This window comes from Dendropsophus ebraccatus, chromosome 7, assembly GCF_027789765.1.
Source record: "Dendropsophus ebraccatus isolate aDenEbr1 chromosome 7, aDenEbr1.pat, whole genome shotgun sequence".
Lineage (NCBI taxonomy): Eukaryota > Metazoa > Chordata > Amphibia > Anura > Hylidae > Dendropsophus > Dendropsophus ebraccatus.
In genome coordinates, this window is record NC_091460.1 from 116,791,425 (window position 1) to 116,805,713 (window position 14,289).

The 14,289-nt window shown below is 44.4% G+C and overlaps 1 protein-coding gene across 2 annotated transcripts in view; it reads left to right on the forward strand.

Annotated features, from left to right (window-relative positions):
• Positions 1-14,289, forward strand: part of LOC138797000 (bifunctional methylenetetrahydrofolate dehydrogenase/cyclohydrolase 2, mitochondrial-like) — a 75,885-nt gene that overhangs the window by 8,328 nt on the left and 53,268 nt on the right. For both annotated transcript variants that reach the window (XM_069976765.1, XM_069976767.1), the window contains exon 3: positions 528-650. In XM_069976765.1, coding sequence (XP_069832866.1) covers positions 528-650 — 123 coding nt within the window. The remainder of the gene's footprint in view (positions 1-527; positions 651-14,289) is intronic.

Below are 14,289 nucleotides of genomic sequence, written 5' to 3' on the forward strand. Positions count from 1 at the left end.
GAAAAAGGCATTTTTATAATAAAAAAGCAGTTTGAAGCTCTCCCCCCTCTCTTTATGTTTTTCTATGGAGAGGGGAGGTGTGGAGGGAGATGAGGCACCAAAACAGGACAACAAAGAGTTAATTTACAGCTACATTACAGGGCTATCTCCTCTGAAGTCAGCACTGACCTCTCTGACCTCTGAATACTGGCTTTCACACAGCTCCCACTGTGTAATCCTTTGTTCTCTGCTGGCGACTAATCTCCCTCCTACCCCCTCCCCTCTCCATAGAACAGACAGGGCTCGACTGATGTAAAAGTGTTGAGATTTCCTGATAATGAGCAGTGTATGAGAGAGAGGGGGGGGGGGAGCTGGGGAAAGTCTTTTTGAATGCAGATAATGGCATATTTGCCTAATAAACCCAATTACAAAGTTTCTTAAAATCGCCTGGACTATTGATTTCTTAACATTTGTTAATAATTGTCATTGTTTCTAGCATCATATACTATGCAGATCACATACTATACAGATCAATCTTTATATTTTAGGAATCTCCAGTGAAGTAATACTTAAGCCCAGCAATGTTTCCCAAGAAGAATTGCTGGATGTTATATGGAAGTTAAGTGATGACTGTAATGTTAGTGGGTTACTGGTCCAGTTACCATTGCCAGGTAAGTGCATCATACCTATTACCAAGTCTTGGACCTAAAGTTGGATGCAGTATCCTCTGTTGATGATTGATGCCCTCCTTGTACCATATATCCTATAGAGCTTAAAGGGGTATTCCGGAGACTGACGGCAATACCTTTCTTATATTATATTACTCTGCAGTATAACTTTTTACAAAAAATGTATATTTTTTTATACATATGTATTTCCATTTAGTAGCAGCAGTAGAAGTAAGTTACAAATCTATATATATATGGTCTAGTATGCCAACATACATCACAAGTACCCAGATCGCCCCTCATGTACTGCGCCACTGTGTTCCCCTCATGTACCGTGCCACTGTCTCCCCCTTGTGTACTGTGCCCCCTCCCCCCCTTGTGTATCATTACACCATCTCCCCCTCATGCCATGTGTCATCCTCTAATCTGTTGCAGAACTCCAACTTCCATGATGAACTGCCAACAGGACATGATAGGAGTTGTAGTTTTGATACCTGCGGCCATCTAGGGTGCAGAACTACTACTCCCATTATGCCCAGCTGACAGTTCATGTTGGGAGTTGTAGTTTTGCCACCTGCAACCATCTAGGGTGCAGAACAACTACTCCCATCATGCCCTGCTTACAGTTCATGTTAAGAGTTGTAGCTTTGCCACCTGCGACCATCCAACGTGCAGAACTACTCCCATCATGCCCTGCTGACAGTTCATGTTGGGAGTTGTAGTTTTGCCACCTGCAACCATCTAGGGTGCAGAACAACTACTCCCATTATGCCCTGCTTACAGTTCATGTTAAGAGTTGTAGCTTTGCCACCTGCGACCATCCAACGTGCAGAACTACTCCCATCATGCCCTGCTGACAGTTCATGTTGGGAGTTGTAGTTTTGCCACATGCGACCATCCAGGGGACATAACTACTACTCCCTACATGCCGTGCTGACATTTCATGTTGGCAGTTGCAGTTTTGCCATCTGCGACTATCTAGGATGCAGAACTACTACTCCCATCATGCCCTGCTTACAGTTCATGTTGGGAGTTGTAGTTTTGCCACCTGCGACCATCCAAGGTGCAGAACTACTGGCTGGCTAAGGTTCATGGGGGGGGGGGGTCATCAGCAACTTTACCTCAGAATAATCCTCCCAACATTACAAAGAAGCTAAAATGTTGCAGATAAAGCCAGTCAGGGACTTGTTTATATCAGCTGTCTCAGAAGGGAGGGGGGAGGGAGGGGACACAGACAAAAAGCTCAGACACAGATTTTTGTGTTTTCCTCAGAAATCAGCAGCTGAGAACTGGGGGAAGGAGACTGAATAGATAATAACTAGCATGGAATGAGTTTTTAGTCTCACCATGGGCAGCAATATACCAAAAGTTATGTTTCAGTGGAATACCTCTTTAAGTCCAAACACAATGGCTTGTTTTAAATATTCACCTGAATAACTAAGCCCTCTGTCCTGCATTATAGAGTGATCCATTGCTTGATTTCTGAAAACTGGCAAGAGAAGACAAAGCAAAGACATGCAAACAAACTGAGCTGATGAATGCTGATTGGTGCCTTACTCGCATACATAGTTTGTCCAATGGTATAGCCCTATTTAAAGGGGTATTCCTTTTCTTAGAATAATTGTCCCATTGCAATCTTCAGTAGGTGTGTAATATACTTTCCTTAGGCCTCATTCACATCGGTATATTTTTGCTGACTGAAATTTGTGTACACATTTTGTCATCCACAATCTGCTAAAAACCATCCTTAGGCTGGGTTCACACTGCGCTTTTTTATCCGTTTTTTTTATCCGTTTTTTTGCAAAAAACAGATGCATTTGTGTGCATCCGTTTTTCCATTGACCTCCATTGTAAGAAAAAGCGGATCAAAACGGATCCGTTTTTTTTAACGGACACAAAAGTAGTGTCAGCTGCGGATCAAAACGAATGCACACAAATGCATATGTTTTTTTATCCGTTTTTTGCAAAAAACGGATGAAAAAAACGGATTGCAAAAACGCAGTGTGAACCCAGCCTTAGTGCACATCCATAGCATCTGTATTTTTTTTTAATTAATGTATGTTACACATACACAACTTTTCCTATAGGGCTTACTAAACAATCTTTTCCAACACTTTCCTGTAACAAATTGTTTCGGCAAAGAATTTTTTTTTTCCTGTCAGTGTTTAATACACGTGTGCTACCTCTAGATGGCGATATAAGCTCATCTAAAGCCCAACAATAAACTAATGAGAATCATCTGAGAGCAGCATTGACAGACACTCTGGTTTCAGTAGTGTCTGTTATGTATGAATATACTGCATTTTTCCTACATTTACATTTGGTGTAAGCCAATCATAAGGGGTCATTCACACTCCCTTAGAATTCCATCCGTAGACGGTGGTGTTGGGATCTCCTAAACAGTTTAAAAGTTTGCGCTATTGTACTGCATGATGATGCTGGAGCTCCCAGGTCTAGTCCATAGAACACCGTCTGTGTACGGCTGGAATTCTATGGACATGTCAATTACCCCTTAGGGTGGGTTCACATATAACGTAATCGCAGCGAATTTCACGCTGCAAATTTTCATCCCGCTGCGAGTATGTAAACGCCGTCTCCCATAACCCGCAGCAGCCCGGTGAATACATTACTGGTCCGCACTCCGGCTTGCTTCGGGGCTCCTGACAACCTGATGTCCTGCTCAGCCAATCAGTGAGCTGTCCTGCCACAGCCACTGATTGGCTGAGCGGGACGTCTGGATATCGGGAGCCCCAGAAGCGGGCCAGGGCGTGGGCCAGTATTGTATACACCAGGCTGCAGCAGGTTAAGGGGGGGCTGGATGAAAACTCTGCTGCCAGTATGTAATCCTATCCAAACTGACAGTATGGGAGTCGCAGTGTGAAATCCGCTGCGAACTTGCAGCATGAAATCCGCTGCAATTCCCTTATGTGTGAACCCACCCTAAGGGAGAAAATGTCTTCCTTACTCCAAGTCAGAATAAATCCTGGGATCAATGACTATTCTCCAGAATCAAGGGACTATGTTCTGTAATGTTATTAAAAAAAAACACACTAAATCTCTCAGGTGGGTCAGGGGCAGTAGCGGATTATAATATGACCAGTAGTGGATTATAATAGGGGCGTTTTGGGCGGCAGCCCGGGGCCCTGAGCTCCTGGGGGGGCCCATGATCACCCAAAAAGACTTATACTTTCAGCGGTGTACTGTCTCCTGGCTACACTTCCGCCATGATTTGCAAAAAATCACAGGTTTTTTTATGGCAATTTTGCACAAATCAGGACATCATGACATTATCTATCCTGTACTGTGAACACCAGGCTAGTGCTTCCATAGTTACAGTGGGGTGGGGGTGCCCAGGCTTGGTGAACAGCCCGGGGCCTATGGTAAAGTTAATCCGCCCATGAATATGACCGTTTCGGGTGGTAGCCCGGGGCCCTGAGTTTATACTTTTAGTGGTGTGTTGTCTCCTGGCTACAGTTCTGCCATGATTTGCAAACAATCGCTGCTTTTTTACTGCAATTTTGCACAAATCAGGGCATCATGATATTATCCATCCTGTACTATGAACACCACACTAGTGTTGCCATAGTTACAGTGGGGTTGAGGGGCCCAGGCCTGGTGAACAGCCCGGGGCCTATGGTAAAGTTAATCCGCCCCTGGTCAGGGGTACCCATCTATTCACAATTAGTCAAAAAACCTATGGGCCAAAGCCCAGGGCACTGAACCCATATTATCTCAGTAACCTCATCCCTTTGAGGACCAGGCCCAAAATGACCCAGTGGACCGCGCAAATGTTCATTTTTGTGTTTTCGTCTTTTCCTCCTCCCCTTCTAAGAGCTCTAGCACTTTTAGTTTTCTATCTACAGGGCCATGTAATGGCTTGTTTTTTTACAGGAATAGTTGTACTTTGTAATGGAGTCTTTCATTCTACCACAACATGTATGATGGAACCCCAAATATATTATTTATGAAGATATAAATTGGTGAAATCGTAAAAAAAAGAATGCAATATGGTAATGTTTGGGGGGTTCCTGTGTCTACGTAATGCACTATATGGTAAAAGTGACATTATACTATTACTCTATAGGTCAGGCTGAACACAACCATATGCAGGTTTACACAGATAAGGAAATCCTTTTTTTTTTTGCAATTAATTATTAATAAAATGGGACTATTGTGACGCTTATAACGGTTTTATTTTTTCACCTACGGGGCTGTATGGGGGTGTCATTTTTTCCGCCATGATCTCTAGTTTTTATTAATACCATATGTGTGTAGCTCGGGCGTTTCGATCACTTTTTAAATTTTTTTTTATATATAATGTAACAAAAAATTGGTAATCTTTTTGTTTACGCCGTTTGCCGTTTGCGATGATTGTTATATTTTAATAGATCGGACAATTACACACGCAACGGTATATTATATGTTTATTTTTATTTTTTTATATGTTTTATTTATATAATGGGAAAGGGGGGTGATTTTAACTTTTATTGGGGAGGGGCTTTGGGGTATTTATAAAAACTTTTTTACACATTTTAAGTCCCCCTGGGGGACTTTTACATACACTTATTACATTACATACACTGTACAATGCCATGCCATAGGCATAGCATTGATCAGTGTAACAGGCGTTTTGTCAATTGATCCTGCCTGTGGCAGGCTCAATGAGCAGAAAGCCGATCGGACCACACGGAGGAAGGTAAGAGACCTCCAGCGGTCCGATACAGTGTGACTGCGGGAGTCCTGATCGGTAAGTGACAGGGGACTGCCTCTGTCACTTACACTTAAATGCCCCGGTCGCAGCGTTTAAGGGGTTAATGACACGCTGCAGCGTGATCGCTGCAGCCTGTCATATGACGGTGAGGGCCGTTATATGAAGCACAATATAAGGTGAGTACTATTTATCATTGGTCCTAAACTGTCCCTCAGAATACCCAGGCTCTGACACATATGGTCACTAGGGGGGAGATTTATGAAAGGGTGTAAATGTACACCTGGGGAGGCATTTATTAAGTCCGGCGTTTTTTACGCCGGACGTAAAAATGCCCCCGCAGCTCCGGCGCTACGGAGATTTATGTAGAGGCGGATTGCCTCTACATAAATCCCGTGCGCGCCGTTGCGCACCGCCGAAAACCTACGCCAGCTGAGGACTGGAGTAGGTTTTCGGCGTACATTTTGGCGGAACGGATGATAAATCGCGCGGACTCTGAGTCCGCGCCCTCCGTTCCGCCCACTCTCCGCCCCCTTTCCGCCCCCTGGCGTACTCGGCGGAAAGTGACGATTTGCGAATATTTTATTCGCAAATCCGCCATTTTTGCTTAAAAAAAGACGCAAATCGGCACTTTCCGCCGAAAATCATCCATTCGCCGGATGATACATGTGGCCCCTGGTGTAAACTGCCCACAGCAACCAATCACAGCTCAGCTTTCAGCTTTGGTAGAATATAAGAGGAGCTGTTATTGGTTGCTGTGGGCAGTTTACACCAGGTGTATATTTACACCCTTTCATAAATCTCTCCCTAGGTGTCTTCCTTCACTGTACGTGTACAACTGCTGTGTGTCCACATTCATTAGCTGACAATCCTGGGGGTGCTCGCATTGTATGGTCAGCTCTCCTGTCACACAGCACCAAAACCTCTGTAACCACACAGTGACATTATACTGATTGAAGTGTTGCATATCAAATAGCATTGTCTCCTGGTAAGCTGCATAACTGATAATATTTTTTATCAAAAATTAATAATATAATTAGCCTAAGGTAATTTCCCTCAGTTGATCTACAACCTGCAGGATGAACAGGTGTCCTTCCTTGTGTGAGCGCACAAAGGACTGGGACTTCCTGTGTTTAGTCTTTTTTTTTAACAGAGAAAAGACCAAATATCATCAAGGAGGGAGCATGGAGCACAGTTTGGCCGTATGTATAACAAGGATTTAAACATAGAAAACTATATTGCAAAACTGCTTACTATCACAACCACTGTTGATTTCTTAAAAAAAAAAAATTCAAGATGGGTACTCTATTATGTGGAAACCTTTTTTCACTTAGATTTAAGGAAAGCCCATTGTTATAAAGTCATGTGCATACAGTAAATGCATCAGGTGAGGGATCTCTGTATTAACCTATTAGGTTGGCCCTTAGATTTCCTTCTCGTAAACTAAATAACCCTAATTTTGATTGCATACTGGTGTATACAGACTTGTGATCCCTATAGTGGTAGAAAACAGGGTAAATCCAGCTCACCACAGATACCAATGTCCTCCGCCTGCAGGGACCCAGCTGACTCCAGTGGAACAGCACAACATCCAGGAAAAAGTCCAGCCATGTCACAGAGGATCACAATCCTTTGGTTAATTTAATTCTAAGGTAAAAACATGCTCCACATACAGGACCCCTTCCCCAAGGTTTCTAGTTTGGATCATGGTACCTATCATTCACATGTCCAGGCTAAAATAGTGACAGCATAATTAACCATGCAGCTGGTGCACACAGGTGGAACTACATCACTTCCTACACGGCCTGGAATGGAATGATGGTTTACAAGCCAATAACTTCCCCCATAAAGCCAAAATCATGTCACAACAACATTTGAATTTCCGAGGAGCAATTAGGGCCGGCCTTAGGGTAGATGGCGCCCTGTGCGGAATTTGTTATCGGCACCCTCCTCCCCCCACCTTCCAGGTGCAGCTCTATCAGAATCGGTAAGATATAAGACTAGAATGTATACAGTGAGTTCACCGCTAATCATTTTTACTGCCCGCATAAACCCCTTTAAGCCTAACCACATAGTATAATGCCTCCTTTAGTGCTCCACACAGTATAAGACCCTCAAAGGGGTAAACCCTACAGACCCTATAAGAGAGTGCAGTTACATTTAGATGTTCAAGTTCCCTTTTTCTCTCCATCCAGCCCTGGCCAACTAGAAATCTTCTACTGGCCTTGAATCCTCTTTCTATGATCCTCTTCTGCCAGAGAAACATTTCGGACTCCATACTCCAGCACATACAGTAGTTAGGTCTCCTGTGCCCCCATATAGTTTAAAGGCCCCCCTGCGCCCCACATAATAGTTATGTGCCCCTATATAGTAGTAAGGTCCCTTAACAGTTTCAGGTTTTTCTGTGCAGTCCCTATATAGTATAGCCCCTTCTCTATGCAGTTCCCATATAGTATAGGCCCCTTTGTGCAGTCCCCATATAGTATCAGGCCTCTCTGTCCACCCCCATATAGTATGAGACCCCTCTTTATACCTAGACCCCAAATAGTATGGACTCTTATTGCAGCCCCTATGTAGTATAGCCCCCTAATGCAGTATAGGCCCCTCTGTGCATTTAGGCCCCCTCTGCTGTAACCCCCTTTGTGCAACCCTTATGTAGTATAGCCCCCCATGCAACCACTAAGTAGTATAGCCCCCCATGCAGTATAGGTCCCTCTGTGCTGTCCCAATGTAGCATAGGCCCCCCCTCTGCCGCCCAATGTTGCGTAGGTCCTCCTTTGCAGTATAGGCCTCCCTATGCAGCCCCTATGTAGCATAGCTCCCCTGTGCATCCCCTATGTAGCATAGCCTCTATGTTGTATTGGCCTCTCTCTGCAGTATATGCCCCTGTTTGCACAGATACCCTGATAATAAGAATAAAAAAAAATAAAAACCTACTCACCTCTCACCCACTCCTCACAGCAGGCGCAGAAAACAGAGATTTTTGCCATGATTTATGCCTGCTAAAAGTGGTGGTCGGTAATTTAGACAACGAGCTGTCAACAATGGGAGGGAAAGAGCAATATGTCAGGAGATGGAGACAAGTTTGCTAAATTAGTATTTTTTAAAAAGTATTTAACTTGATGAGTCCTACAGGTTTACCTATATTAGTTTAGATGGAAATACCTCTTCAAAGTGACCCAATCGGCAGGATCGTGCGGATAGAGCTGCTAGCAGTGCATAATGGATGAGCTGAAATGCTTTCCTATCATATCTTCAGATTCTTGCTCTGTAACATCTGCTGGAAATTCATTGTTTAATCCGACACGCGGGCTAGGCAGAGTATTGAGGCAGAGTCAGGGCCATAAATAGTCACACCCCCCTGCCCGTCAGCACCCTCCGTGGGGGTGATTGACAGGCAAAGAGGCCCCATAGAAGCTTTAAATAACCATAATATGAGTAGATCTGCCACAGACTTGGATTATAAGAGTATGCAACATTTATTATTACTTTATTAAAATGCATTTTGTGGTGCAAGCACTTGGTGCCAGTTACATGACTCCACCATCCAGATACTTGACCCATGGTATAAGCAATCATATACAACCACTAAGTGACGTGAAACTGGTGCCAGTTACATGACTCCACCATCCAGATACTTGACCCATGGTATAAGCTATCATATACAACCACTAAGTGACGTGAAACTGGTGCCAGTTACATGACTCCACCATCCAGATACTTGACCCATGGTATAAGCAATCATACACAACCACTAAGTGACGTGAAACTGGTGCCAGTTACATGACTCCACCATCCAGATACTTGACCCATGGTATAAGCAATCATACACAACCACTAAGTGACGTGAAACTGGTGCCAGTTACATGACTCCACCATCCAGATACTTGACCCATGGTATAAGCAATCATATACAACCACTGAGAAAAGCGAAATAGGCTTAGCTTTGCCTGCTACTTTTATCTTTCAGATACTATAGGTGACATCTTTGGTATTTTCACTTAAAACCCAGAGACGTGAGTAATCATGACCTTAAAACACACACGCAAGATACCACCTATTAATTTACTCTGTAACCGATACGCAGGAATGCATCTATGGAAAACTCATATTTTACAAGTTATCTTAATCTATATAACGTAATACCCAAAGCAAACAACATAATAGGCTACAATATAGTTCATATATAAGTGTTGTCTTCAAAGGGTGGGAGAGTCTAATTGTTCAGAAAATGAGATATTGTGTTGGATCCAGACAACACTTATTATTATGTGGGATGGAGATTATGACTTTTTTATCATGTTTTATTCTCGTATTTTCCAGCATTCCATTTTAGAGAGATATTTTTTAACCTTTTTTCAAACTATGTTAAAAAAAAAAACTTTCAATTTCATCTATCAGCCAGTTTGCTGTGAGGTGAGGCTGTCACACCTGAATTCCTGATGTACACCTACTAATATCTCATGAAACTTACATTCCATGGCTTTACAGCAGACATTTTTCACACATTCTAGTTAGTCTGCTGATTATGAAATTCCTACCCATACTTTTTTTTCTTCACATATCATGCTGTAACTAGCATCCATTGCCTTAAAGGGGTACTCCAGTGGGGGCATTTTTTTTCCTGGGACCGGGGAGGAGGTGGCTGAGGGAAACGACGTCCACTCACCTCCCCGGTTCCAGCGGCGGGTCCTGCATCGCGGCGCTCCGTTCCCCGGTTCCCGGCCGCTTCCTGGTGTCTGACGCGGGCCTGAGACGTGACGTCTCATGTCCGCTTTGCCAGTCAGTGACAGAAGCGGGACCTGAGACGTATCATCTCGGGCCTGCGTCAGACACCAGGAAGTGGTCGGGAAGCGGGGACCGGAGCGTCGCGATGCGGCACCCGCTGCTGGAACCGGGGAGGTGAGTGGATGTCGTTTCCCTCAGCCACCTCCTCCCGGGTCCCAGGAAAAAAATGCCCCCCCCCGCTGGAGTACCCCTGGGCACTGTTGGCACGTTGTAGAGAGACTGGAGCCCCCCATCGATTGCTAGATATAGCTGGGAGAAGTACACGTTATGGAGGACATTTATTAAAAGGGAGATTATTACAGATTTGCCTCTTCTCCCTGGCATACACCTGCCATATCCCCCACCTGCCCAATGGGGGCTGCGGCAAGGCAGGGAGGAGGCATGGGCTCCTCCCGCACCTCATTTATCATGATTTACGCCTGCTAGCCCGCACCTCTTGGTGAATTCGGCTGGGGAAAAGGGTCCGAGTACTCCAGTCTTGATACATCGCCCCCCCCAAGATGGACTTCGATAAAAAGTCTATGGGACCATCTTGTTTCGCACACCCGGAGCTCTGGCATCCCCCTAGTTCTGACAGTTGATGCAAGTCTAAACACCCAGATCCCCACGAAATGTTAGGAGTTTTTGAACTGACAAGGTAGACTTTTTTAAACCAAGGAGCAGAATGACAGTGATCTGAACGCCTGAGTTATAACTAGTGTTGAGCGAACTTGCCAAACTGTTAGGGCTCGGCAACGTTCTCTGAACCCAATCAGCGTTTAAATCCCAAGGGCTGGAGAAGTTGGATGCCGCCCTAGGGAGTCCTGGAAAACATGGATACTGCAATATGCTGTATCCATGTTTTCCTAGCAGCCTAAGGACGACATCCAACTTCTCCAGCTGCCGGGAGTCAAATGGCAAACGTTCAGGTTTGGAGAATGTTGCTGAGCCCTAACAGTAAATGCTTAACTTCGGGATATTGAGCCCTGACAGCTGAGCAGTGTGGCATTAGGACGTGCTGTTGGGTTTTGACCTTGGCACATCCTTTGTTGAAGCCGCCACCCAGCATTTAGTCAGAATGGCATTTCATTTATGCTGTATTTGCTTGAGGCTAAGCAGATTCCTCTTAGACACAACAGACCAAGCCACACACCCTATTCCTTCTGCTTAGCAATACCAAGGCCAGTGCCAGATTGGCGGAATACTTCATACACCCCTGTAATATTACCTAGAAAGGATATGGAGTAGAGCCATGAGTACGGCACAAGACCCGCTGCTCTATTCATTCCTATGGAGCTGCCGGACAGAGAGACGAGTACAGCACTCTTCCGGCCTACTCTGCTCTTTCCGGCACCTTGATAGTAATGAATAGAGATGCAGGTCATGTGCCGTACCCGCAGCTCTATTCATAACACAGAAGCCAGGGGCCTGATACAAAGACGGAGGTCAGACCTTCTGTGATCTCTTACCTGTCCCTTATCCTGTGGAAAGGGAAAAAGTAAATTTTTCTTGTAATACCTCCCAGTGCCGATAGCACTGATACATTTTTCGCAATGGCGTAGCATTGATCGGTATAAGCAATCCAATGATCCAAAAACTTTTTAAAAAGTTCTATCTACTGAAATAGTTCCGATCTATTGAAATGTATACGGTGCACGGCGTAAATGAAAAAAAAAAAGAAAAAAAAACAACAACAGGTCTGCTGATTTTTGAAATTATATATCAGAAATTTTTTTTATAAAAAGTGATCAAAAATTCTTATTCACACTAAGATGATATCAATAGATCATGGTGCAAAAAATGATGCCCCAACCAGCCTTGCAGATGGAAAAATAAAAGCGTTATGGCTCTTAGAAGGTGAGGAGGAACCTGGACATCTGTGCATCAATGACCTTTGGTTATGAAGGAGTTAAATGAGAGACAAAGAACTTTAATTAGAAGCTTCCGGCATCTTTGCTCTGATTTTTTTCTTACATAATATTTTTCTAAATGCACAATGTAATTTAGTAAATGAATACTGCCTGCTATTCTGTTACTGTGGCGCCCCTGAAATTCCTTTACTGGTTGCCCTGCTTCTAGATCGGACAGTAGACAGCTGTAGGCTGTGTGGGCTCTATAGGCTCTACCTCACCCTCCTCTTACTGCTAAACATAGCGGGGATGGGGAGGAGTGGTTACATGATAGATCAGAGTATGGGAAAGCTTCCAAGTCTTCTGGGAGGGCATATCTCATAGGCTGTATAAGGTGTAGATGGGGAAGAAAGCATGCACAAGGCAGAGAGAAATAAGAACACCCACACAGACTCTGCAAGGTAGGGGTAATCAGTGTCTCTGCTTGAATGTCTATCAGCACAAGGGACTGCAGATGCAGTGAAGCAGTAGGGGTTTTGCCATTGGCTGGGGTAGCTTTCACGGTGTTGTGGCTGTTAGGTGGGCGTAGGGTCACTTGGGCACTTGTCACAGTAGCCTGGAGTGGGGTGGTACCCACCCCCTGGTCAGACAGGCACTTCCTGCTTCCACAGGTTTGGGTAACCCAAGTGTAACCTGGTGTGTAGCTGCAGAATGATGACAGAGTCCAGTAGCTTAACCCGGATAACGTCCGTTCTTCAGTGCAATACACAGAAATAAAGCTTACCTAACTGCAGGTGCAGGCAAAAGGTAGAGGAAGTAGTAACTGTAGACTTGAGAGTAGAGGCACGTCTTAAGGGCCCTGTCCAAGGTAGCTGTGTACTCTGCCGGGATAATGTCGTTGACAGCAGAAGATACTCATACTCACGTATCGATCTCTGACTTGATCTGACTGCCTTATGCCTTACAGTGTTGGGGTACCTGTCCTTTTAGGGTAGCTCGAAGTCCCTGGTCCCTGCGATGGGGGAAGCAGACTTTCCAAAACCTTTCAGAACAGCCGTACGTTACAGCAGGATACGTAGACAAGTGCAGCTTTATCCTGCTGGGGTCAGTACCATACCCTCTATCTTGTTGAGAGTATCCCTGGAGTGGACAAGGTGATCCTCAGAGAATGTCCTTTCCTCCTGAGGGGTCTAGTTAGCGGTTGTTACCTGCATAAAGAAATCTGTTTGAGTCTGTTTAGTCCCTGACAAGTGACCTGGCCAGATCCAGGCCCTGACTTCACTGCAGCAGGAACTGTCTGTTGCAACTGTGTTGCTCTCTCTAGTGACTGAAACTAGAAGATGACCCTCCCACTAGAAACTAACCTCATTTTTATAGGGGCAAACGAAACCTCCCAGTGATTGGTGGAGCTGTGCAGTGCAAAGAGAGAAGGAGGAGTATAGGTCAGAAGAAGGGGGGAAACAAGTTTGCACCTATGATTGGACAAAAGAACAACATGTGACAAACAATTAACCCAGTGCATTCCTTCAGCTGTGCATAACATAAAGTATACAGAAAACATAGTAGTGACATCTAGTGGGGAAAACACAGAATACACTTTACCATATCCCACTGTGGGAACCTGAAACGAGTTGCTTTTACCCAGAGGCAATAAAAACTTAGTGGCACACCTGTGCTTGGACACTACACAGAAAATAACTGTTCTAATAAATAAGAACTATTAAATGTAGCACTATCCTAGTATCATGAGCCCAAAGACCTTACGTCTATCATTATTATTCAGAAGGATATGCCCATTTGAGAAGAGTCGGAGGCTGAATACAGGTGTTAAACAGCATGAAGTAATGAAGTTTGGGGCCTGAAATGTAGTGCAAAAAATATTAAAGGGTATCCCACTCAAACATAACTTTTGATATGTTGCTGCCCATGATGAGACTAACAATTCTTTCCATACTTATTATTTATTCAATCTCCTTCACCCAGTTCCGAGCTGCTGTTTTCTGTTGAGGACACAAAAAACTGTTTGTGAGCTTTTCTCTCTGTCCCCCTCCTCCCCCCTTTTTTCCTAGGCGGCTAATGTAAACAAGTCCCTGGCAGGCTTTATCTGCAATTTTGTAGCTTATTTGTAATGCCAGAAGGATTAATCTGAGGTGACGTTGCTAATGAACTCGCTGTAATTATCCCTCCGGCATTACAGAGTTGCTACAAAGTTGCAGATAGGGACTTGTTTACATCAGCCATCTCGGAAGGGAGTGGATGGAGGAGAAGATGGGAAGAAAAGCTGACACATAGATTTTTGTGTCTTCAGCAAAAAGAA